Here is a 25,510-nt window from a genome sequence, read left to right on the forward strand (position 1 = left end):
GGCCGGGGCTCCGAGTGGCGAAAGACCCCAGCCGCTGGGCTGTCAGTGTATGGAGTGAACTTGGAAACCACAAGGGACTGGCCTGAGCGGGACGGAGCCTGGACAAACAAGGGCGGGGCTGTGCGTGTCCGGGAGGGTAAGATCTGGACTGTTAGGGGATCGGCTAGGCGGAGCTTGGAGAGGCAGGGGCGGGGCTCCGGGTGGCTGGGCGGGGAGCTCTTCAAGGGCGGGGCTCTGCGAGGATTCTTGGAGAAGCAGGGGCGGGGCTCCGGGTGGCGGGGCGGGGCTCTGCTGCGGGTCTTTGGCCGGCAGGGGCGGGGCTCCGCGTGAAGGGGCGGGCCGGGGACCTGCGGTGCCGTGCGGGGCCGGGTCTGGGCGGCAGCCGGGCGGTGGCAGGAAGCCGGAAGCAGCCGCGGCCCCAGCTCGGGAGACATGGCGGGCGTTAAAGGTACAACCGTGGCCCCCCAGCTCGCTCCCGGGTCCTGCGGTGGGGTGTCGCTTCCGTCCCGGGCTAAGCCTGGAGCTGCGCCTTCAGCGCGTGGGCGGGGACCGGCATCCCCTAGGCCCGCCGCGCTCCCCGCCTCTCCGGGGGGTGGGGGAAGTTCGCCCCCTCCCTTCGCCCCGCGGGGTGCGGGTGGCCTCTCGCTGGTCTTCACGCTCCCGCTTGGGTCTCCGGCCGGAGCCAGGAGCAGTGCGTTCCTGGGACACCCGGGTTACCCCAGAGCATCCCCTCCCGACTCCTCAGCTCCTCGAGCGGTCCCCCGCCCCCACCTCTGCCGAGTTTTAAACAGGATTTCCACTTCCTGACATGTCCACCCTAACGCCTCTGCTCCCTCTTCCTGCAGCTCCGCAGTTTCGCGTTTCCTCCAGAGCAGCCATTGTCTCTAGTCTTCGGGGCACCGGGGCTCCTAATCCTCTCGTGCTGATGATTTTTCCAGTTGAGCAGAGTTGACTGCAGGCAACGGAAGGCCCCCAGAAATTCTGCATTTTTCGTAGTTGTGGAGAAGAGATTAGTGGAATGTTAGCGTTCTTTCTTTAGTGTCTCTCAATGGACGGACAACAAAGTAGTGTTCGCACAGTGTTTTTTTTTGTTGTTGTTGTTGTTGTTTAATGGGGCAGTTCAAAAGGGGTGGCAGCGGTGGGAGAGGCTACTGGAAGGCTTCCTTTTGGTGGGAAACCATTCGGATTTCTAATGTTTGAATAGAGTAGTGGAACTTGTTTCTATATTGGAATTACTGTCCTCTTTAGAATTTGTACCCAAGGATCTTCCCAGTTAATCAGCATCTGCTGTAAACATGTGTAGAGTATATTTGCATGCATGTGTGTGCACTCTGAAATTTAGGTGAGTATGTGACCTCTTAGCGGCAGACACATGTTATCATTATTTCTGGCTGACTTTTTTTTATTAGTTAAGTAAATATGGTTTACTTGGACGGTGTCCAGTGTGTGACATATCCATTTGTAGTCAGTGCAGAAAACAGGTGACAAGTAGTATCTCAGTACTGCACTGTGCTGTTTAGTCATACCCCCAGATTATCCAATAATAAAAATGGTTATGTGTGAATTTGTTAGAAATTGTGTTGTAGTGAAAAAGAAGATAGACTATTAAATGGAAAAGATCTAGGGGAAAGAAGGATTTTAGAGATACCTTTTATTGAGAGACTGCTCTATGCCTATGACTTGGGATAAAAGTAATTTTGGGGTGACAGAACTGGAAATAATTACATTACTGTTGAAATGTCCAAGGTGTGCTTAGATAACAGGAGGAGCTAGAGATGGTGTTACGAATTGAATTGTATCCCTCAAAAGAAATGATCAAGTTCTAACTCCCCAGTACCTGTGAATGTGAGCTTATTTGGAAATAGGGTCTTGTCAGATATTATCAAGTTAAGATGAAATTGGATTAGAGTGTGCCCTAATCTGATGAGTGGTGTCCTTATAAAAAAGGAAATTTGCATATAGAGACATAGGGAGGTCACCACAGGGAAACAGAGGCAAAAACTGGAATGATGCAGGTAGACGCCAAGAAGCACCAAAGAGGAGTTAGGAAAAAGCAAGGAAAGAGTCTTGCCTTAGAACCTTTGGAGAAAGCATGGCCCTGCCAACACCTTGATTAGAGATGTCAAGCTTCCAGAACTGTGAGAAAATAAACTTCTGTGGTTCTTTTTTTAAAAAAATATTTTATTTATTTATTTGACAGACAAGAGATCACAAGTAGGCAGAGAGGCAGGCAGAGAGAGAGAGGAGGAAGCAGGCTCCCTGCTGAGCAGAGAGCCCAATGTGGGGCTTGATCCCAGGACCCTGAGATCATGACCCAAGTTGAAGGCAGAGGCTTTAACCCACTGAGCTACCTAGGCACCCCTAAACTTCTGTGATTCTAAAGGGTCTACTTTGTAGTACATTGTTAATAGCAGCCCCAGGAAACTAACACAAATGGGATTACTTAACCCTGCTCCTGGGAGAAGGAGGCAGCTCTCACAAAAGAGCCAATTTTGCACTGAATCTAAAAAGCCTTTCAGTAAGGGAAAGGCTTATTACTAAGGATGGAGCAAGGACAGAGTTTTTTCCAAGTGGAGAGAACATGTCCCAAACAACTTGGAGGCCGTGAGAGCAGCTGTGAATGGGTGACACCATCTCTATTTGCGAGACCACTGTCTGCTACGTGGAGGCTGGATTGGAAGAGTCACAGTCGCAGGCAGGTGTTAGATGGTGAGGGTCTGCACTAGGGCAATAGCAAAAGGTTTGGGAGAAGAGGGTGGACATCTCGGTCCTTTAGGACTGCTCTAACAAAAATGCCAGAAAACTGGATGGCTTCAACAGCAAACATATATTTCTCAGTCCTGGATCCTGAGAAGTCCAAGATCAGGGTGCCAGCAGATTCAGGGTCTGATGAATGCCTGCTTTCTCATTTACAGGCAGCTGTCTTCTTACTGTCCTCACATGGCAGAGAGGGCAAGGGATCTCTGGAGTCCCATTTGTGAGGGCACGAATCCTATCTATGAGGGCCCTTCCTGAATGACCTAATCACCTCCTAGAAGCTTTAAATACCATCACGTTGGCACTAGGGTTTAACTTGAATTTGGAGAGAGGACACACTCAATTGGTTTGTAGCAGTAGGTTTGAATGACATCTGGGAGATTGAGTCACCTTGAATTGCTGATTTTTCTCTAAGAGTGTGATGATGGTGTTGGTTGGTTTTTCAGGATAGAACTTAAAGGGGCACCTGGGTGGCTCAACTAGTTAAGTGTCTGCCTTCGGCTCAGGTCATGATCCCAGGGTCCTGGGATGCAGCCCCACATTGGACTCCCTGCTCATTGGGGAGCCGGCTTCTCCCTTTGCCTGTTGCTCCCCCTGCTTGTGCTCTTTCTCTGTCAAATAAATTAATAAAATCTTTAAAAAGGTAGAATTTAAAGGGAAGAAGTGTGTTTGAAAGGAGAGGGTGGGATGTTTAAGTTTTACACATGTGTCCTGTGCAAAGAATGTTGCTAAGATGAGCAGAAATCTTTGTCAGGCAACATTTATTCATAGAGCACCTCCTTTTGCCAAACACTTCACATAGATTATCTCCTTTACTTCCCATCAGCTCTGTGATAAGGTGGCACCATTATTCCCATTTCACAGGTGAGAAATCAGATTGAAAGCTTCAGTTTCTCTCCAAGGTCACACAACCAGTTGGTGGCAGTGTTAAGAGTTGAACCCTTGTTGGTGATTCAGAGCTCAAGATTTTTTAACAGCCCTGATACTCTTTCTCCGACTCTGCAGCGTGACAAGGACAAATTCGTTCCTACCCCCTCAGAGATTAGTGTTGAACAGACGCAGGGAATAAATATTTTATTCAGTGGATACTAGTTGGGAATCATTTTCTATGAAGACATGAAAGCAGTCTTCAAATACTTGGAAGTACTATGGTTGGGGGAGGCAAAATGATCAAAGGATATGTATATTACAGTGAGGCATTAATGGATATAATTTAAAGAAAGGATTTTCAGCATTTGGATATTGTCAGAAGGAGATCATCTGCCCCTGGCGGCAGTGAGTTCCAACTGGAGTTGTGCAGACTGGCTGGCTAGCTAGCCCCTTGTGATGAATAGAGGGGATTTATATATTAGATAGGGGTTGGGAAGTGCTTGAGACCTTTCTCACCTAATGATTTTAACATGGTGGGCATAGGTAGTCATTTGCCAGTCAAATGTGATAATAACTAATGAAATAGGTAAATCACTATCTTTGCTTAATTCGGGGACCTTTTTTTAAAAATATGTGAAGTAACAGTTGTACTTCCTTTTTTTTTTTTTTTTTTTTTTAAGATTTTATTTATTTATTTGAGAGAGAATGAGTGAGAGGGAACATGAGAGAGGAGAAGGTCAGAGGGAGAAGCAGACTCCCCAAGGAGCTGGGAGCCTGATGCGGGACTCGATCCTGGAAGTCTGGGATCATGACCTGAGCTGAAGGCAGTTGCTCAACCAACTGAGCCACCCAGGCGCCCCAATTGGGGACCTTTTAATTCTTTCTTTAATTGAATGTTTTTACTGAGATCTAAATCACATACCATAAAATTAGCCCTTTTAAAGTGTAAAATTGAGGGCACCTAATTTTGGTTGGTTGGTTAAGCATCTGCCTTTGTGCTTAGGTCATACTGGGCTCTCTGCTCAACTGGGAGAGCAGAGCTCTCCCTCTCTCTCTACCTGTCACTCCCCCTACTTGTGCTTTCTCTCTCTCTGTCAAATAAATAAATAAAATTTTTTAAAAAAAGGTGTAAAATTCTGTGGTTTTTAGTATATTCACAAGGTTGTGCAGTCATCACTACTAGTTAATTCCAGACCATTTCATCACCCGCAGAAGAAACTCCATACCCATTGTACTAGTTAAATCCAGAATATTTTATCACCCACAGAAGAAACTCCATCGCCTTTAGTAGGCACTCTCTGTTCCTCCTCTCCTCCCCTAAAGTCCTGACAACCCCTGATCTGGGATCTTTAACTCTTGGTTTTATTCTTCACAGCTCTCGTGGCACTGTCCTTCAGTGGGGCCATTGGGCTGACTTTTCTCATGCTGGGATGTGCCTTAGAGGATTATGGGTAAGTTATCATCTCAAAAAGAACCATTCTTGTTTTTGTGCCTTTGTCACCCTTAGTATGAGTGTTAGTAAGTTTGGTCCGTGTGGCACCAAGCTCTCACCAATGAGTCAGTGAAGTCCAGTTCCCTTCATGGGTCAGTTGTGTTTGTACAGAGAGAAAAGCTCTTTTTAAACTTGATGTATTCATTCAGTAAGCATGGACTGAGCACCTGTTCTGGACCAGCTGGGGATGCAAGAATGAAGAGATGCAGTCCTTTCCTCACGGAACTCACAGTTCTAGGTGTGCCTGAGAGGCAGGCAGGTGATGGTCCAGTTGATCGGTAGTGGAGTTGAGCGCAAAGGACCCTGAGCACTTTGAGAAGGCATATTTGAGTTTTCTTGGTAGAGTTAGGGAGAGCTGCAGAGAAGCAGTGCTCTTTAAGCCGAGACGTGGTGCCTGAATAAGACTTTGTGGGGCTGATGAGTTAGGGGAGGGCATTCTAGGCAGAGGGAACATTCAACAAAAATTTCTTTATTCAGCAGCTGTTGGTCAAGTGCTTACCATGTACCAGCCGCTATTACAGGACCGGAGGGTTAAGGAATAAGAGAACCAAGGCTCTGCTCTCTGAGAGTGTGTATTTCAGTGGGGGAGACAGACAATAAACAGATTGAAAAATGTCCATTCTATCAGTGGCAGAAATGTTATGAAAAAGAAAGGATAAAGGGCACAAATGCCCTGGGGAGAGTGGTCAGGCAGGCCTCTCAGAGAGGGTGCCGTGTGAGCAGAAATGTAAAGGAAATAAGGAAGTAGGCCATGCAGATAACTGGGGAAAGAGGACTTTGGGCAGCAGGAAAATCCTATGGCAAGGCTCACAGACATAGAGCATATAGACTGTTGAGGAACCCACATGTGGTTCGTTATGGTAGAGCATGGAATAGAGCTGGGATGGGTAGAAGGAAGGGTTGGTCAAGGATGTAGAATCAGTCAATCTGTAAGACACTGTATGCCATGTAAAGAAGGTGAGATTTTGTCCTTCAGGCAGTAGGAGCCGGAAAAATATCTTGAGAATAGATTTAGAGGGTGAGGGGGTTTACGTTTTAAGAAGGGCAGTCTGGCCCAAATGTGACATTGGGTAGCAAGGTCCTGAAAGTGCAGTCAGGGCGAGTAGCAGGGCACTGCTCTCATCAGTCAAGCCAAATGTAGGGCCATGGCAGTAGCAATAGAAAGAAAGGAAAGAGAGATAGATCCAGGTTGTCAGAACTAACAGGTTTTGTTAACTGATGTCAGGGTTCAGCAAGGGGAAAGGGTTTGGGGATGCCCTCCCAGGTGATTGGCCTGGGCAACTAACTGCACAGGAGGTGATGGAACTAACTTAAATCATCTGGAGCAAGTCTGCAGAACATTGATGAGTTCAAATCTCCCCCCTGCCCCCAACCTCCCGGGCACCTAAGTGGCTCAGTTGGTTGAGTGTCTGCCTTCAACTTAGGTCAGGATCCCAGGATCCTGGGATGGAGCCCCACATCGGGTTTCCTGCTCATTGTGGGACCTGCTTCTCCCACTCCCTCTGCTCCTCCACTGACTCATGCTCTCTTGCTCACTTGCTCTCTAATAAAAAAAATACAGTCTTTAAAAAAAAAAACAAAAAAAAAAAACCTCTCCTCCCAGTCCTGGCCAGCTATCACAGAAATTGTGTGTACATGAGAGGGAGCCAGTTGTAAGCAATAATTAACATTTGTCAAGAGTGTGTGTAACTATTACCTGAGTCTAGCTTTAAGGATATAAGTCATCCTCATTTCTAGCTGGGGAACCAAAGCCCAGAGTGGCTAAAGACTTAACCAAATCGCACAGCCTTAAGTGACTCATGTCCTGAATCTTTTGACCATTTTTCTGTAACCAACTCTAAATCCAGGTGTTCTATTTCTCTGTGATCTCTATAAGGTTAAATTAAAAAATGAGCTGTTACTGCTACAATGATGAAATTAGTCTTACTTCTTAACGACGGTAACCCAGTATTATTGTCTGCATTACAAGTCAGCAAACTGGCGCACAGGCCAAACAATTCCTGATGGCTATTTTTGTAATTGATATTTTATCGGAACTCAGTGACACTTATTTGTGTACTATGTTTGATTACTTTTATACTACAGGGACAGAGTATTTGAGAGAGAGAGAATACAACTTGCAGAGTCTAAAATGTTTACTCTTTGGTCTTTCTGGAAAATGTTTGCCAGTCTCTGGCCTACATGTTTTCTGAATAGTTAACATTTAATATTTAAATTTTGTGTATAAACAAGGTTGCTTCTATATTACAGTTCTTGTAGTTGAATATTGATGGCTTACTGTGAACAGGAATGTGGTCTCCTGCATTGTTTTACAGAAAACTCTCACTGTGTTCTAGGAAGAATTAAGAGCTTGTGGCTGTGGGCATGTCAGGTCATAGCAGGGTCTAATCCAGACCTATTCTCTCTGTATCTCCATTTCCTCACTGGTAAAACAAGGACTTTGAACTAGAGAATCTCTAAAGGCCCCTTCACCAATATTATTTGATGATTCTTGAAACATACAAAAATCCCTATAATATGAAATTAGGATTTAGAACTCAGTGTTTCCATCCTGAGTTCTATTGATAAATGGCCCTTTCCCTTGCTTTCTGGTTACTATCCTGCACTCCTAAATCTGTGGCCGAAATAAGCTTTCATCACAGTGTAGCTTTGTCACAACTTCTGCTTATAGGTGCTGGCTATCAGGGTGGATCTGTATTGTGCTATGTATTTCTGTGATGTAGATATATAAATGTGAATAAAGACTGCTTTTTTCTGTTAAGGAATGAAGTGTAATAAACATCTACCTGATGGAGAAACATATTTTTAAAGTAGTTATAGAGAAAATGTAATGGAAAAGCAGATGGCAATTTTTAAATAATGTAAAACACTATATTATTATTGTTACCTCTTATAGTAAAGGTTGTCTAAAATTTTTGCAAGTAAGCATATCTATTTTTATAACTTTCATACTTAAAATTCATTTTGTTTATTCAGTAAGTATTAACAGAATGCCTCATTCTAGGTCATAGAGATATATGGTGATTGATTAAGACAAATTAGAATCTTGTTCTCATAACAAGGAACATATCAAATAGGGATAGGTGCTGCGCAAAAAGTTAAGGAGGCAATGTGCTTAAGTATAACTTGAAGTATTTAAAATGGATGGTCCATTTTATTTCGTGTAGCATAATGTCCTCTGTGTCCACCCATATCATCACAAATGCGAGATCTCATTCTTTTTTTTATGGCTGAGTAATATTCCTGTGTGTGTGTGTGTGTGTGTGTGTGTGTCCGTCCGTCCCATATCTTCTTGATCCTTTCATCTACTGATGGACTTTTGGTTATTTCTATATCCTGGCTATTGTAAATAATGCTGCAATGAATATAGATATGCATGTATCTTTTTCAAATCAGTGTTTTTTTCTTTTCTTGGAGTAAATACCCAAGTAATTACTGGGTCATATGGTATGGTAACTCTAGTTGTTTTTTGTTTTTTGTTTTTTTTTTTTGAGGAACCTCCATACTGTTTTCCACAGTGGTTGCATCCATTTGCATTCCTATCAACAGTGCACAAGGGTTCCCTTTTCTCTACATACTTGGCACTTCTTGTTACATCTTGTCTTTTTGATACTAGCCATTCTGACAGGTATAAGATAATATCTCATTGTGGTTTTGATTTGCATTTTTCTGATGTTGAGTGATGTTAAGCATCTTTTCATGTGTCTGTTGGCCATCTGTATTTCTTCTTTGGGAAAAATATCTGTTCAGGTCCTCTGCCCTTTTTAAATTGGATCGCTTGGGGTTCTTTTGGTGTTGAGTTGCATAAGTTCTTTATATGTTTAGTATATTAACATCTTACCAGATGTATCATTTGCAGATATCTTCTCCCATTCAGTAGGTTACCTTTTCATTTTATTAATGGTTTTCTTCACTGTGCAAAAGCTTTTTATTTTAATGTAGTTCCAGTAGCTTTTTTCCCCTTGCCTGTGGAGACTTCCCTAGGAAAGTGTTGCTAAGGCTGATGTCAGAGATTATTGCCTATGTGTTCTTCTAGGAGTTTTATGGTTTCAGGTCTCACTTTTAGGTCTTTAATCCATTTTGAGTTTATTTTTATATATGATATAAGGAATTGGTCCCGTTTCATTCATTTGCATTAGCTGTTTCACCATTTATTGAAGAGAACAAATTGACGGTTGGGCTGGGAGGTGGAGAGATGGGCAGAATGGGTGAAGGGCAATGGTAGATGCAGGCTTCCAGTTATGGAATGAATAAGTCATCGGGTTAAAAGGCACAGCATAGGGAATATAGTCAGTGGTATCGTAATAGCAATGTATGGAGACAGGTAGTAGCTACACTTGTGAACATAGCGTGGTGTATAGACTTGTTGAATCACTGTGTTGTATACCCGAAAACTAATGTAACATTGTGTGTCAACGATACCTCAATAAAAAAATGGAAGAAAGTAAGTTGAAATGGTCAGGGAGACCATTTGTAAGTAAGTTGAAATGGTCAGGGAGAGCCACCTTTAGAAGAAGGCCTCTCAGTTTAGATTACATAAGAAGGAACCAGCCAATGAGAAGAGGGGGAGGTGAGCATTCTAAGCAGAGGACATGGTTATTACAGAAACCTTAATACAGGGATGAGCTCAGAGTGTTTAAGGAACAGAAAAAAGGCTAGTGTGGCTGCTGAGTGAGTGAAGAGAAGATGGCACAAAATGAAGGGATCATATAAAGCTTTGTAGGCCAGGGCAAGGAATCTGGGTTTTCTTAAGCCATTGAAGGGTTTCCAACATGCATATACTCAGAAGATCTCTATTGAATTAGCACATTGAAGGCACCGTGCTGTGTTCTCTAGGGAAAGCAAAGATGACTGGGTGAAGTCATCTGCACTAAGTGAAGACTGTCTTTAAGAAATTACAGCCCAGGGGAGCCTGGGTGGCTCAGTGGGTTAAACCTCTGCCTTTGGTTCAGGTCATGATCTCAGGGTCCTGGGATAGAGCCCCGCATCAGGCTCTCTGCTCAGCAGGGAGCCTGTTTCCCCCTCTCTCTGCCTGCCTCTCTTCCGACTTGTGATTTTTCTCTCTGTCAAATGAATAAATAAAATCTTTAAAAAAGAAAGAAAGAAAGAAATAACAGCTCAGAGGGTGCCTGGGTAGCTCAGTCCTGGGGTCAGGTACTTGGGGCACAGGTACCTGCTTCTCCCTCTACCTGCCTCTCCCCATGCTTGTGCTCTATGTCAAATAAATAAATAAAATCTTTTTTAAAAATTACAGTTCAGGAAGCTCAGTAATAACAGAAAACTACTAATAAAGATTCTACACGTTGTATAGTTTTTTTTTAACATCATGTAAACTACTTATTAAAGGACTAATAATTTTTAATCATTATATCTTATTTGTTCCTGGTATAAATTATCTCCTGTACGAGTACTGACAATTAAATGAATGATTGTTTGACCCAGACATTGAAGCTAATTCTGACTTTGAAATGGCAGAGTGTCTTTAAAATGTAACCGTGACTTTTCTTTTTGCGTTTCTTCTGGGTCCACCTGACAGCGTTTACTGGCCCTTGTTTGTCCTGATATTTCACGTCATCTCTCCCATCCCCCATTTCATTGCCAAAAGAGCAACTTATGACTCCGACGCCACAAGTAGTGCCTGCCGGGAACTGGCATATTTTTTTACTACTGGAATTGTTGTCTCTGCCTTTGGATTTCCTGTTATTCTTGCCCGTGTATCCGTGGTAAGTTTTGTCTCCTATTGTTTTGCCTGGATGTTGCTGAGTTTACATCAAATACGTGTGTCCAGAACATCAATTTCATTTCCAGGGCTGAGGCTTAAGACTCAAATCCATACATGTGTTTAGTTGCGCTCTTCCATTTTAGATCTCCCTATCAGTGTCTTGGCCTTGTTTTCAGAATGCTTTGTTTCTCTCACAACTTGTAGCCAGACCATGTGATTTTCTTGCCTTTTTGACTTGAAGCTATTTTCCAGAATTGTGCTTAAGTCCTTGCTGCTTAGGGCGATCCACTGAGACTAGGATAGCAATGCTCTTTGGTTCCAAAGTGAATGTCATCTCAGATTCTTCTCCAGTAAATATGATCCTGGACACAATTTTCAACCCAATACAGTTGGCATATTTTGAGGTCCACTGTGGCCTCTAGAAGATATAGTGATAAGATGACATCTTCACATCTAATACAAAATTTTTCTTTTTGTCTCCAAAACACACACTGTGGGTATAATTTATTCACTTGGACGTTCAGTGCCTTTCATCCTACTTGCTTTTATTCCCACTCGCTACATACTGTTTCAATTTCATGAAACTCTTATTTGGGGCATTAGATATCTTACTTGGGGCATTGAATCTTTGGAACATCTGCTATTTGTAAGATACCAGGAATAAGAGCCAGATACTGTCTCTGTTCCAGAAAGCACAGAAACTAGCCTGATGGGTAAGTACACTATAAATGTATTATGTATGATAATTGAAACATGATCACAACACCATAGGAGCACCGGGAAGAAATTCCAACTGGCATTTGATGTAGGCCTCTGAGGATAAATAAGGTTTTGATTAGAGTAGGGAAGGCTGTTATATGGAATGGCCCCCAAGTGTGAAAAGGCAATATGTGGTATAACGAACAGTTCAGTATAATGGAGCCAAAGGACGTGGTTGAGATCAAGGCCACAAAGGCTGGTGAAGCCCCGTTGGGCAGGCTCTTGAGTGCCATGCCAGTTTGCACTCTATCTAGATAATAGCAAAGCTTTGAAGGTTTTCGAGTGCAAAATCATCACGACTTTATTCTTTGTGTACCTTAGACCAGTGCTTCTTTTGTTTGGCTGTAAGGATTTCTGTTTTATGCATCATGTTTTATGAAGAACCCCTTTCATTGACGTTTTCTTTCTACCGGTTAAATTAAAACAAAGAATGCCCACTAGAGGGTACTCTCGTCCCCTCCTGTGCCTCCGCAGTCCCATCTGCCACACTGGAAAGCTGTTTTCATTTGTATGCAGATTATTATTTAAAGCTTAAAAAAGAAACAGACCAATCCATAACTCTCCAGTTCCTATTTTCCTGAAAGAAGGCAATGGGTATAGAACTTCTAGTACCCTGTATTATAATTGGACCCTTTGTGTTCCGGCTGCTTGTATTCTACTTAAGGTAATCATCGTCTACTGAAGACAAGTTGAGAAATATGTCTAATGGGGAAAATGATAAGGACGATACAGACTTAATTATCAAGCCTCGTGAAGTAATTAGGCTAATTACTGAATAGTTCACTGTCTCCTGCCTGTTCCATTATTAAGCCTTTTAGCGGTTTTATGTGATATTTCATTGGATAATTCTAATGCAGAAAATAAGAGAGACTTTCAAAGAGTGCAATATGAAGAAAGTAAAGATTTAATCCTCTTTTCTTGTGTTTCAGATCAAATGGGGAGCCTGTGGCCTTGTGCTGGCAGGCAATGCAGTCATTTTCCTTACAATTCAAGGTTTTTTCCTTGTATTTGGAAGAGGAGATGATTTTAGCTGGGAGCAGTGGTAGCACTTTATTCTGATAAAATGCATTTTATTTCTTAGAAGTCATACTATATGTATTTGTTGCACATATGGCCTTTTACTATGAAATTTCATATGCTGATTTTTTTAATGCCTTTATATCATTTTCACTGTAAGAAGGACTACATGAGAAAAAGATTCGTTTTATTTCCAGCCAGCAGCGCTCTTCATTTACTCAAGTTGAATTAGGTTATTTGTTTGGCTGTTCATATAGTCATGGTGCTCTCAGAAAATACATGAACACAGTCTTGTAGATGGCTGCTCACTCGTGCAAGGCACCTTTTACCCAGGGATGTGCGTGGTGGGCAGAAAACTGGAGACTCCAGGAGACTGGAGTGCGAGTCTCCTTCTGCCCAGGATTCCCAAGATGTACTTGTGGCCCAGAGAGACAGAGACGGAGGGAGCTCCCTCTTGGTGTTGTAGATCCTTGCTTCTCAAAGTGCCGTCGGTTGGGTCTGTACAGCACCTGCCTCTCCTAGGAGCCAGCATGTACAGAATCAGATGCCCCACCAGGGACCCAGCGCGTTTTGGATGAGATCCCAAGTGAATTACGTGCACATGCAAGTGGGATCAGTGCCGTCACAGAGGGATAATTACCACATCTGGTGCCCTTGTCTTTACTTTGGCTCAACCACTTAACCTCTCTAGGTGTTAGCAGCTCATTTGTAAAAACTGTTTCACCTGCCTTCATGTTGAGGCCTAGCCCAGAGTCTGTGGCTATTTGTGAAACGTCCAAACTGATACTGTCGTTCCTCACTTTTGCGAAATTGTTCTCAGCCGGGAGCGCTGGTGTCTTCACACCATCTGAAGTGCAGTGGCTGTTTGCCCGGTGCTGGGGGAACAGAATCACCCCAGAGCCACACTGGGATGTCCTGAGGGAGGCCAGGTTGGAACCTGTCCCTGCTTCAGCAGGGTGGGCAAAAGCAGATAGGTAATACTGTTGCATTTCCCTTAATAACCACACGCCTCTCCCCCGCTGCTCTGTGGTGCGCTCTGCCTCCCCCCCACCAAACACACACACTCAGTGGTTCTGACTTGCCCTCCTCCTGGCTCTGCCTCTTCCTCTCCATGGAGCCAAGTAAGCAGGCAGAGGGTGAGCTGCTTATTTTCTTCACATGTTGATGTACTTAACTGTCTTTCACACCTTAGAGGTCTTTTTATTTATATAATACATACCTAAAACACCTTATGCCACTTTGAATGAATCATTGGGAATACGTGTCATGCTGGCTCCTCTAATCAGTTTTTCTTGCTCAACTTTTTGTCCAAGGTCTATTGAGAAAGGGAAATACAGGAACTAGAAGCACTTGACTTCAAAGCATTGTTAATGTGTGATAACTGACATACGTTTAAAACACTGAAATTTTGAAGTTTGGAATCGGAGGAATTAGTATATATTTTCAGATTCTGGAGTGATCTGGGACCAGGAGAAGAGAGTGATGATACCTAAAAGGACAGCGTGCAGTTATAGTCTGGGCTCGTGCATGATTTTATGTTTTCCAAGTTCTATGTACATGCAGAATTATGATGTTACTTCCAACATTTATACTAGAAGAATGATACAGACACTTTATAATTTTAACCAGCATTTTTAATAACACTTATTGCACTTACTTTATTATAATAAATCTCTTTTAACACAAAAGGAAGTTTAATTTCAAGTCTTTATTCTGATGTAGCCTTGCTTAAAAGATAGAAAAGTGAGAATCTCTTCGTGTTCGGAAATGGGCAGTTTGAGCAATAATCTATCTGCCGTATAGTAATAGCAATACATTTTAAGATACCATTTTGAATGTCTTGTTGGCTTGTAATAGTATTTCTTTTCCAGTAGTGGAAATAGTGTTTAATTTATACTCTCCTTTTGCAAAAGCGTCTTTATTACCTATACATATTTCAAATAACCAAGGTAGCCTTAATATGTAGCCTTAATGCATTGCCTTTTGATTGTATTTCCAGATTGATGTAAAGTACTTGGGTAGAGAATGTAAGTATTCCCTAATAGTAGAATGGGCTCATTGAAGTGATAGACTGTTAAATTTGCTCTGTGTCTGAAAATGAACATTTATTCTTAGTGCTTAAGTGTCAATTAAGTAATAAATGCTGATAGGAAGTATTGCTGTGTATAAATGTACAAGTTTCCTTTAGATGACGCAGATGTTGGGCATTTTTTTTTTCCTTAGAAAAGGTTTATTATTATTTTTTCTGTATACCTTAGAAAATATTTTGGAGATTCAGAGCACATGGATGACATTCTAAAACTGAGAATACACATAAAAATTGCTCACAAGTAAGTAATCTTGTGAAGGGATTCTCTATCGTGTTCCCGACAACTGGCTTACAGCAGGACTTTGGAACACTTTGCCACGGGAAGTGGGAGATGGGTGATTGAGTCCCCAGGCCAGGCCTTCCGAGGCAGGCTAACTCCTTGTGTTGTTGACTTCTAATGCTCAGGGTACCTGCCTGAATTTTGGGGCTCGGAAACAGGGTAGCTTGAACAGGGTGGAAAAAGGAAAGTTTCAATTTCCACCTCTTTTCCTAAGAACAAAGGTCTTTCTTCCATTTTTGCAGCACTTCCCATCCTCTAATACCCTTGGGGTCCAGGTACTTTCCTCTGAGTTTTCTGGCCTCCTCTCCTGATGTGGGGCCTTCCTCCCAGCCTGACCTACATGCTGGCCTCCTCCAGTGTCCAGATCACCCACCTCTCTGCTCCTCCCCTGTCAGTTGTCTTCGTGTGGCTGATAGTGTGTGGTGCTGGTCAGACTCCTTCCCAGAAGAAAAGGATGACTTGTGCTCATCTCCCCCCTCCCCTGGAACTCTTTCCAGTCCCCGCAGCACCCCCAGCAGCCTGTACTTTCCAAGCTGTGCTGCAGCTGCGTTTTTACAAGGGAGTGCCTTGGAACCCAAAGGCTCATTCACAGAAAATGGCAGAGTTTCAAAGTAAAGTGGAAAATGCATTCCAGCAGTTTATAGAAGGAGCATAATATTTGGGTTAGGGGCAACCCTCTCATCTCTCATCCCTTCCTCTGGGTGAGTTCTCAGCTGGTTGTACTTTTCATGGTTGTTTCTTTTCCTCTACTTAGGGACCCACAGATTTTTCTTAGAGTCCTCAAGAAGTCTTTGCCTCTGAGGTATTCCCTTGATGAAGACCGTTCTAGAGGCTGAAACATTTCATTAAGTTAATAACATTCCTAATGCTCTCAGGGAAATGCTTAGGAGATGTCACAAAAATGTGTCCTTCTCCAAGCTGGCAAAAAATTCAGATTTTGCACCATAACTTAACCAGATTTTTATGAGGATGCTAGCATTTTCCAAGTATAGTAATTAGTTCACAACTGGGAACTGTTATTTCTGTAAATGGATATAAGTTGTGTGTTTTAAGTGTTTTTTCCCCATGCTGCCATATGAAGTACCTTATTTGCAAAAATCCCAATGTGTAATAGCTCAAGAATTACAACCTGCTTTGTGGTGGCCGTGCTTCTGGAATAGAGCCAGCGAAACCTGAACATGATGTGAAAGATCTCCAAGACTGCTTTAGAAGGAATTATATATGTATGATGAGGATGATTACTTTTGAAATAAAACATGTCATTTATACTTTAACAAAGACTTTTATGTATGTTATTAAACTAAAACTTTCAGTTTAAGCAGATTTATTTCCCCAGTGTTTTTGTTTGGATAATCTTAATGTGACTGTGACCAGTTTTGATCCTGTACTTACTGTGGTTGAAGAGAAGCAGTCCAGGGATATGGCCAGACTGGAACGAATCCAGTTCCTAATTAACACTCCTGAGGGTTGAGAGTGGTATCGGGCCATGGTTCATCAATGATGGCTGTATTGGAAAAGGGAGAAAACGGTTTAAAAAACTGCTGTATATACTCTAAAAAGTCTTTTTTAAAAATTAGCGTATAATGTATTTGTTTCAGAGGTCCAGGTCTGTGATTCATTAGTCTTACACAATTCACAGTGCTCAACATAGCATATACCCTCTCCAGTGTCCATCACCCAGCTACCTCCCCTCTAGCAGCCCTCAGTTTGTTTCATGAGAAACTTAAGAGTCTCTTACGGTTTGTTTCCCTCTCTGGTTTTATCTTGTTTCATTTTTCTCCTATCTTCCCCTATGATCCTCTGCCTTGTTTCTCAAATTCTCCATATCAGTGAGATCATATGAGAATTGTCTTTCTCCAATTGACTTATTTCACTTAGCATAATACCCTCTAGTTCCATCCACGTTGTTGCAGATGGCAAGATTTTGGGATTTTTTTGATGGATGTATAATATTCCATTGTATGTATATACCACATCTTTTTTACCCATTCATCTGTTGTTGGGCATCTAGGCTCTTTGCATAGTTTGGCTATTGTGTACATTGCTGCTATAAACATTTGGATCACTATGTTTGTATCTTTAGGGTAAATACCCAGCAGTGCAATTGCTGGTTGTAGGGTAGCTCTGTTTTCAATAAAGAGTCTTTCTGTGCACTACAGAAGAGAACAAAAACTGATATAAAATACTACTTAACAAGTAATGTGCCCCCCTCATGCATGAAACATTTGGGGAAGATCTGTCTTACAGGTGGATTTAGGCAGCAGAATTACAAAGAAACTAAGCTAACTATTTCTTTGTATTATCCAGCTAAGTGTAAAGTTAAAGTTTTAGTAGAAATTTAGTAATATCAACATAATCATAAAATGCCCAAAAGAAAAAACAGTTCCCAAGGAAACTTCTCTGGTCCAAGGGTTTATACATATGCATTTTCCTGTAGAAAGCACACTGGGTGCATTGAGATTCCCCCCTGGGGCTGAGAATGGGTGTACCTGGAGAGATCATACACCTGATATTTAAAGAGCATCTCCTATTTTGAGATTTAAAACATCGATAACAACAACAAATTTTCCTATGTTTTTTGTTAGCTAAATGTGAATAAAAAAGTCTTGTCCACTCATCATAACTGGGAAGTTATTTCCTCCTTTGTGCTTCCTCAAGCGGTTCTTACAAATTTCGGCTAAAGTTACCCATTTCTTGTTTTTGCAGAAAGTAGTAGTAAACAAATGTCTGGTTTTTTGTTGTTGTTGTTGTTGTTACTGTTTGTTTTTTTAAGAACTAAACTTTCTGAAGAATTTATATTTCAGGACTTTCCCTACATTTTTTAAAAAGTCTAACTTTGTAGAAAATGAATTCCAATTCTGTTTAACTTCCCCCTAGTCACCAGGCATAGGGCAGAATTACTGGGGCAGAATTACTAGATGACCATTTTGAAACAATTATTCATGTTCAGTATGGGGCATATAGACAAAGTGGTCCTAATCTTGAGATCGCACATTTTGGAGAACAGACTTGAAGTCTGCACAGTATCTGTTTATTGTTGATGATCTTGTAATCACAACTGGATAACCATAGCTGTTTCACACACTTTCAAATTAATTAGTAGAGATTATTAAATCAAAAGTTGTGCCTTTATTTTTTTTTTTATCCTCAGTATAACTCTAAACCATCAGTTCAACCTTAGCTGGATAATTATTTTACTTAATAATTCAAAGCATTAACGCACCTATGTCTCTGCAGTTGAGAAACACAGTTTATCACCATATTCGGTATCAGCATTTATCTCCTCATTTTCTGTAGCTTAGCGGTAAGGGGAAGGTGAAGGTTGTGGGGCAGATACACAGGCTGTCTAAAGATGGGATTGTAAGACACATCAGTGAGAGATGAATGCAAGGTGTCAGTCCCATAAAGCATTTTTGAGGACTAATTAGTGGCGGGAGAAGCTGCAGGATTAATACACTTCTCACAAATTTAATTTGAAGTTTAGTTAATAGAAAAAATATCTATGTATCCTATGTTAAGGAGTAAACTTCATTTATTCAGCAAAAACCTATCCTCTGTGTCTGAACTCACTGACTTGGTGATCTCATGCTATGTTGTGGCTTTAAATACCTTTTGTAGGCAGCTGACACATGTTTTTATCAACAGCCCAGACATCTCTAAATCCCGGAGTTGTATATCCAACTGCCAACATAATCTCTCCACTCGGATGCCTAATAGGCATCTCAAACTCAGCACGTCCCCGATCAAGCTACTGACGCTCCGGTTCCCATTTCTCAGAACAAAGGACTTGGAAGTGTTTCAGAACTTATTATTGCACGCCCCCCACCCCCATGCAATCCATCAGGAAATCTTGTCACTTTGGGCCTCAAAATGTGTCCAGCATCAAAACCTTTCTCCTACTGCCGCTACTGGCACTGTGGTTCCAGGACACTAGCCTGTCTTGCCTGGATTCTTGGACTCACCTCCTCACTGCTTGTTTTCCTGCCTGTTTTCTCCCACAGATGACTCTCAGCACAGCCATCAGGGTGAGCCTGGGAAATGTTAAATCAGATCCTGTCACTCCTCTGCCCCACTGGCTTCTCATGTCACTTTAATAATACAAAGACACAATCCAGTTTTAAAAAGTGACCAAAGGATCTGAATAGGCATTTCTCCAAAGATAGGCCAGTGGCTAATGGATGCACGAAAAAATTGCTCAACATCATGAGACTTCAGAAATGCAAATCAAAACCACTATGAGAGAAGATACCATGTCACGTTTCCCTAGGATGGCTGAAATAAGAAGACACATGATAAGTATTAGCAAAGAGAGGGAAAAATTGGAGCCTGCATAAATTGTTGATGGGAATGTAAAACAGCACTGTACAAGAGGTAGCAGTTCTTCAAAATGTTAAATATTGAGTTACCATATGACAGCAATTCCATTTTCCTAGGTTTATAGCCAAGAGATGAAAGCGTGCATCACAGAAAAAGTTGTACACAAATGTTCATAGCAGTACTATTCATAATAGCCAAAAAAGTGGAAACAATCCAATGTCCATCAACTGAGGAATGGATAAAGTGGTGTATCCATACAACGGAATATTTTTCGGCCATAAAAATAGGTGAAATACTGATACACAGATGGATGAACCTTGAAAACATTGTGTTAAGTGAAAAAAAAGGCCAATCACAAAAACCCACATACTGGATAATTCCATTTATCTGAAATGTCCAGAATTAACAAATCCATAGAAACAAAGTGTAGGTATGTGGTCACCAGTGGCCGAGGGAAGGGGAAATGAGGAATGACTGTAATGGGCACAGAGATTTTGAAGATACTTTGAAGATATTGAAAGCTGTTGGACTACAGATTTTAAAAGGGTGAATTGTATAGTTTGTGAATTCCATCTCAATAAAAAAAAAATCATCAAAAAACCAAAGTCAAACAAGAAATATGTAGGAACAGGGTGCCTGGGTGGCTCAGTGGGTTAAAGCCTCTGCCTTTGGCTCAGGTCATGATCCCAGGGTCCTGGGATGGAGCCCCACATCGGGCTCTCTGCTCAGCAGAGAGCCTGCTTCCCCCTCTCTCTCTGCCTGCCTCTCTGCCTACTTGTGATCTCTGTCTATCAAATAAATAAAATCTTAAAAAAAAATGTAGGAACAACCTAAATTTCTCATCAGCTGATAAGTGTGGTACAAACGTGGCATGGGTGATGAAGTGGTTCTAAGTTGATTGTGGTGATGTTTGCAAAACTCTGGAACTAAAGTCCATTGAATTGTGTGCTTTAAATGGGTGGATTTTATGGTATGTGAATTATATCACTGTACATTTGCAAAATATAATGAATGAATGAACTCTCTGAACTACAAAAAACGTGTATCAGTTATTCTCTGGCTTTGTGGGGGAAAAATCTTCAGGAATCCAGCCAATACCAAAATAATTCAATTTATGAAGGGGGGTTTAATTTAAACTTGTCATTTTTCTAGATTTTGTAGATTAAAAAGAAAGATATTATTTATTTAAGAGAGAGTAGAGAGCACAAGCAGGGGGAGGGGCAGAGGGAAAGGGAGAGAATCCCAAGTAGACTTCTTACTGAGCTTGGAGCCCAATGCAGGGCTCTATCCCAGGACCCTGAGATTATGACCTGAGCAGAAATCAAGAGTCAGATGCTTAACTGACTGAGCCATCCAGGTACCCCTAGATTTTGCTAGATTTGTCTTTTTCAGTTTTTTTAACTTTGAAATTGAAAAAATTTATTTTAAAAACACTTTTTTGAGGAGGACCCCAAATTGTATAAATCTCAGACCCCACAAATCTTTGGACTGTGCCTGGTCATAACAGTGATCAACACAGACAAAAATTACTTATCATCCAAAGCTTTTATTTTAGTGGAAGAAGAAAAATTAAAAAAAAAAAACATATAAATAAGTATATGGTAAGTGCTTTTGGGGAACTTGATCAAAAAAGACATGACTGCAGTTGACCCATGAGCTGAATCTGGGTTCTCAGAGACTCCTTACTTCCTCCTCTGTCTTTGGGATGTGGGTTCCACTTGCCTTTCCTACTCCGAGAAGCTGCTCCAAGGACAGAGCCTTGAAATGGTGATGTGATGTAGAAAACACCTGCATAATATACATGACTGAGCCGGATTAGGGCCTCTTTATAAGCTTTTAAGATTTGGAGGGCGGGTGCGGGAATCCATTTTTCTGGCTGCTGCCTGAGACAAGCCTGCGTGTAAGTTCCCTTGGCTATTATTAAAATTGCCACCTACCAAACTGGAGTGGCCTGACCCTCTTTGGTCTTCCCCAGTCCTCTGCATAGCGGGGCTTGTTTCAGATTACACCAGGAAATCTGAGAGGGTCATGAACCTACAGGTGCCATGGTGGGGAAAATAAAGTAGGGCAGGGGGTTAAGTATGTGGGGCCTTGTGACTTTAGATAGGGTAGCATGTCTGATAGGCTTCCTCTTACAGAAGCCATTTGAGTACAGGCTCAAACAGGTGAGAAGGAGAGCAATGTAGATTTCAGAGGACAGGTCAATCTCCGTACACATCCTTATAAATAGTTCTGTCTGGTGTTTTTCCAGAAGAGCAAAGGTGGATTGAAGATTATATGCATTTTTTGTGAAACCAAATCTCCTTAATTAACAGTTCTTGAGAATACTGTCCCCCTCGACCAAAATATGTGTTTTTATGTTTTAAAATGTATTACTAATTCATTCAAGGAAAAAAAAAAAAAACTCAGTGTTCTTTTAAGTGGAACATATATTTAAAAACTGGTGATATTGAATCCTTTTTTCATACTTTTTTTCTCTCTCTTTTGTGAATTACTTACATTTCTTTTAGGGCATTTCTCTTTTTTATTGGTACATAAGAATTTTGTACAAATGAAGAATTGAAGTATTTTATATATTATGCAAATTTTTTTAGATTTTATTTATTTATTTGACAGAGATCACAAGTAGTCAGAGAGGCAGGCAGAGAGAGAGGAGGAAGCAGGCCCCCCTGCTGAGCAAAAAGCCCGACATGAGGCTCTATCCGAGGACCCTGGGATCATGACCTGAGCTGAAGGCAGAGGCCTTTACCCACTGAGCCACCCAGGAGCCCCCACAATGTATTTTAAAAATCATTTTTAAATATTAAAATCATATTTTAATATTTTAAAAATTATCTAGGAAGAGGTAGTCCTGTGATTTTTAAACTTTATGTAATTTTCCTACCTACAGAAATTTTTGAGTTTTGGGTAGCCAAATAGATTAATTTTTTTCCCTAAAAATCTGAATTTGTATGTATTCTTAGAAAGTTCTTCTTGGCTTCAAGAGAAGAGAAACATATTCACCTAAAGCATTCATGGGTTCATTAAAAATGCATTTATCTTTAATTCATCTGGAATTTACTTTGGTGAATGATAGGATGCAATAATCTCTCTCTGGGATATCTTTACCATGTATCTTAGCTGCTTAGTAAGTTGGCTAAATAATTCATTTAATTTCAAATATCACCTTTAACATATAATTGAAATTTATATTCACCTATTTTATTTCTAGATTCTTCTCTCCTGTCCTTTTTTTGATGTATATTTGTTCCCAAACTGAACTGGTTCCACATTTAAAAAAATGTATGGTTTTATAATATGCTTTTAAATTTGGTAGAATAACTCTGCAGTGATTTTCCTTAAAACATAATTCCAAGTACTTTCATCATTTATAGCTTGAGAAATAAAAAATATATAAAATAGCTCTTGATCTAGGAAATGAAGCTGTATGTTAGTTGACACCCTGACGAGGTCATGGTCGTTGATAAGGAAGAGAATAAGTCAAGTGTCCCTTGTAGATGGCTGAGGAAGTAGCCGCTGGTACCTGAATTGAAGTGACCATTATTTTTGAAGTCTAATGAAAGCAACGTCAGGAAGACTTTTCTGTGTTCTGTTTTTCTGCGGAAATTATCTGGATACAGGTTGGAAACTGCTGAAAACAGTGAATTCTTGTGTGCTTTTTTATTCTAAATCAAATCAGTCCAAACGAAGACAAACCCCATTGTAACCTAGATAACCCAGGTGAATCTCCAGGCGCTCAACAACTTTTAGGGACCTGCCGAGTCTCCTGTTATTTCTGGGCAACAGTAGCAATTAGAGGAGCTTAAGTTCACCTGTTTTATCAGCTGAAATTGATTTTGGTTTGGAGTCTGGAGTCTGAATATTTTAATCAAGACAAATACAGCTAGCACATATAAGAACTCTAAACATGAAATGGCAATGTAATCGATAAGGAGTTTCTTAGAGAAGGGATAGTGTAGTAAGATTAAATAGCTTTAGCTAAAAATAGGTTTATTTTAAGAGATTAGCTTATGACCTGCTTTTTCATTCCTTGGCAATTTAGGACTACATGATGTCTTTTTTTTTTTTTTTAAGATTTTATTTATTTATTTGACAGACAGAGATCACAAGTAGGCAGAGAGAGCCACAGAAAGAGAGGAAAGGAAGCAGGCTCCCTGCTGAGCAGAGTGCCCTTTGCTGGGCTCGATCCCAGGACCCTGAGATCTTTTTTTTTTTTTTAAAGATTTTATTTATTTATTTGACAGAGAGAAATCACAAGTAGACTGAGAGGCAGGCAGAGAGAGAGAGGGAAGCAGACTCCCTGCTGAGCAGAGAGCCCGATGCGGGACTCGATCCCAGGACCTTGAGATCATGACCTGAGCCGAAGGCAGCGGCTTAACCCACTGAGCCACCCAGGTGCTCCTACATGATGTCTTATTAAAGGTGTCTTTTGGGGGCATCTGGGTGGCTCAGTGGGTTAAAGCCTCTGCCTTCGGCACAGGTCATGATCCAAGGGTCCTAGGATGGAGCCCCACATCGGGCTCTCTGCTCAGTGGGGAGCCTTGCTTCCTCCTCTCTCTCTGCCTGCCTCTCTGCCTACTTGTGATCTCTCTCTGTCAAATAAATAAATGAAATCTTAAAAAAAAAAAAGTGTCTTTTGTTGATTTTCAAGTCTGTCTCTTTCAAACCAGGGGGAAATTCTTAAGTTCTTCCTTTTCAGTTTGTTTTGGTTTGACATGACCCTTAAAAACATGGGAATAGTGTCCAAGCTGATAACAGAGTTAAATTACCTCACAGGTAGACCTAATTCACATACCACACAATTCACCCATTTGAAGTGTGCAGCACAATAGTTTTTAATATGTACACAGAGTTGTGCGATGGACAACACAATCAACTTTAGAACATTTTCATCACTCCAGATGAAATCTGTGTTCAACAGCATTCACTCAATTCCCCCTCCTAACTGTCTCGGTTCTAAAAAAAAAAAAAAAAAAAACCTACTAATCTGCCACTTTCTGTCTCTATGGATTTGCCTACTGGGGACTTCCCATATAGATGGAATCATAAGAATGCCTGGGTGGCTCAGTTGGTTAAGTAGCTATCTTTAGCTCAGGTCTTGATCCCAGCCCCACATTGGGCTCCTTGCTACTTGGGGAGCCTGCTTTTCTCTCTGCCTGCAGCTCCCCCTACTTGTGATTGCTGTCTCTCTCTCTCTCTCTCTCTCTGATAAATAAATAAATAAATAAATAAATAAAATCTTAAAAAAAAAGAAATGGAATCATATAGGGTCTTCTGTGACTGGCTGCTTACATTTAGCATATTTTCTTTTTATTCTATTTTATTATTAAAATATAGTTGGCATTTTACTTTTTAAAAACATTTTTTAGGGGTGCCTGGGTGGCTCAGTGGGTTAAAGCCTCTGCCTTCAGCTCAGGTCATGATCCCAGGGTCCTGGGATCGAGCCCCGCATCGGGCTCTGCTCATCAGGGAGCCTGCTTCCTCCTCTCTCTCTGCCAGCTTGTGATCTCTGTCAAATAAATAAATAAATAAATATTTTTTATTCATTTATTTTTTACAAATAATTGTCAAATATTTAAGGTGAACAGCATGATGTTTTGATAGACATACGCGTTGTGAAATGATTACCACATTCAAATTAGTTAACACATCTGCCACCTCCCATAGTTACAATATTTTTGCATGTATGTGGTGAGCACACTTGGGATTTATCCCATCTGTGAATTTCAAGTATACAATACATGTTTATGAACTATAGTCACCAAGCCATACATTAGGTCTCCTAACCGTATTCATCTTATAACAGAAGCCTTATACCCTTTGAGCAGCCTCTCTCCATTTCTTTCCCCTATGCTGCCACTCCTAGCCCCTGAGAATCACCATTCTACTCTGTTATGATGAGTCTGACTTCAAAAACAGTTTTTTTTTTTTTTTTTTAGATTCCACATGTAAGAGATAACCATATGGTATTTGTCTTTCTCTGTCTAGCTTATTTCACTTATGTAACGTCCTCCAGGTTCAGGTTCAGCCGTGTTGTTGCAAATGGCAAGATTTCTTCCTTTCTCGTGGCTGTATAATATTCCATTGCACTGTATCTTCTTGATCCACTCATCTACAGATGGACATTTAGGTTGTTTCCATATGTTGGGTACTCTGAATAAGGCTTCAATGAACATGGGAGTGTAGATGTCTCTTTGAGATACTGAT

At 41.2% G+C, this 25,510-nt stretch overlaps 1 protein-coding gene across 1 annotated transcript; it reads left to right on the forward strand.

Moving 5' to 3' along the window:
- The first annotated feature begins 248 nt into the window (after positions 1 to 248).
- On the forward strand, positions 249 to 16,273 carry LEPROT (leptin receptor overlapping transcript). The gene is made up of 4 exons (XM_082687882.1): positions 249 to 448; positions 5,003 to 5,078; positions 10,656 to 10,842; positions 12,530 to 16,273. Exons 1-4 carry the CDS (start codon positions 433 to 435, stop codon positions 12,644 to 12,646), a joined length of 396 nt encoding a protein of 131 aa, XP_082544008.1. The 5' UTR covers positions 249 to 432; the 3' UTR covers positions 12,647 to 16,273.
- Positions 16,274 to 25,510: the final 9,237 nt, after the last annotated feature.

The sequence above is a fragment of the Mustela nivalis genome (assembly GCF_964662115.1).
Source record: "Mustela nivalis genome assembly, chromosome: 10".
Classification (NCBI taxonomy): Eukaryota; Metazoa; Chordata; class Mammalia; order Carnivora; family Mustelidae; genus Mustela; species Mustela nivalis.

What these genes read in the sequence shown, in the direction of transcription:
- LEPROT (XM_082687882.1), top strand. An exon ending in TGTGCCTTAGAGGATTATGG is followed by an intron (nt 5,079 to 10,655) that starts GTAAGTTATCAT and finishes TCCACCTGACAG; the next exon opens with CGTTTACTGGCCCTTGTTTG. An exon ending in TTCTTGCCCGTGTATCCGTG is followed by an intron (nt 10,843 to 12,529) that starts GTAAGTTTTGTC and finishes CTTGTGTTTCAG; the next exon opens with ATCAAATGGGGAGCCTGTGG.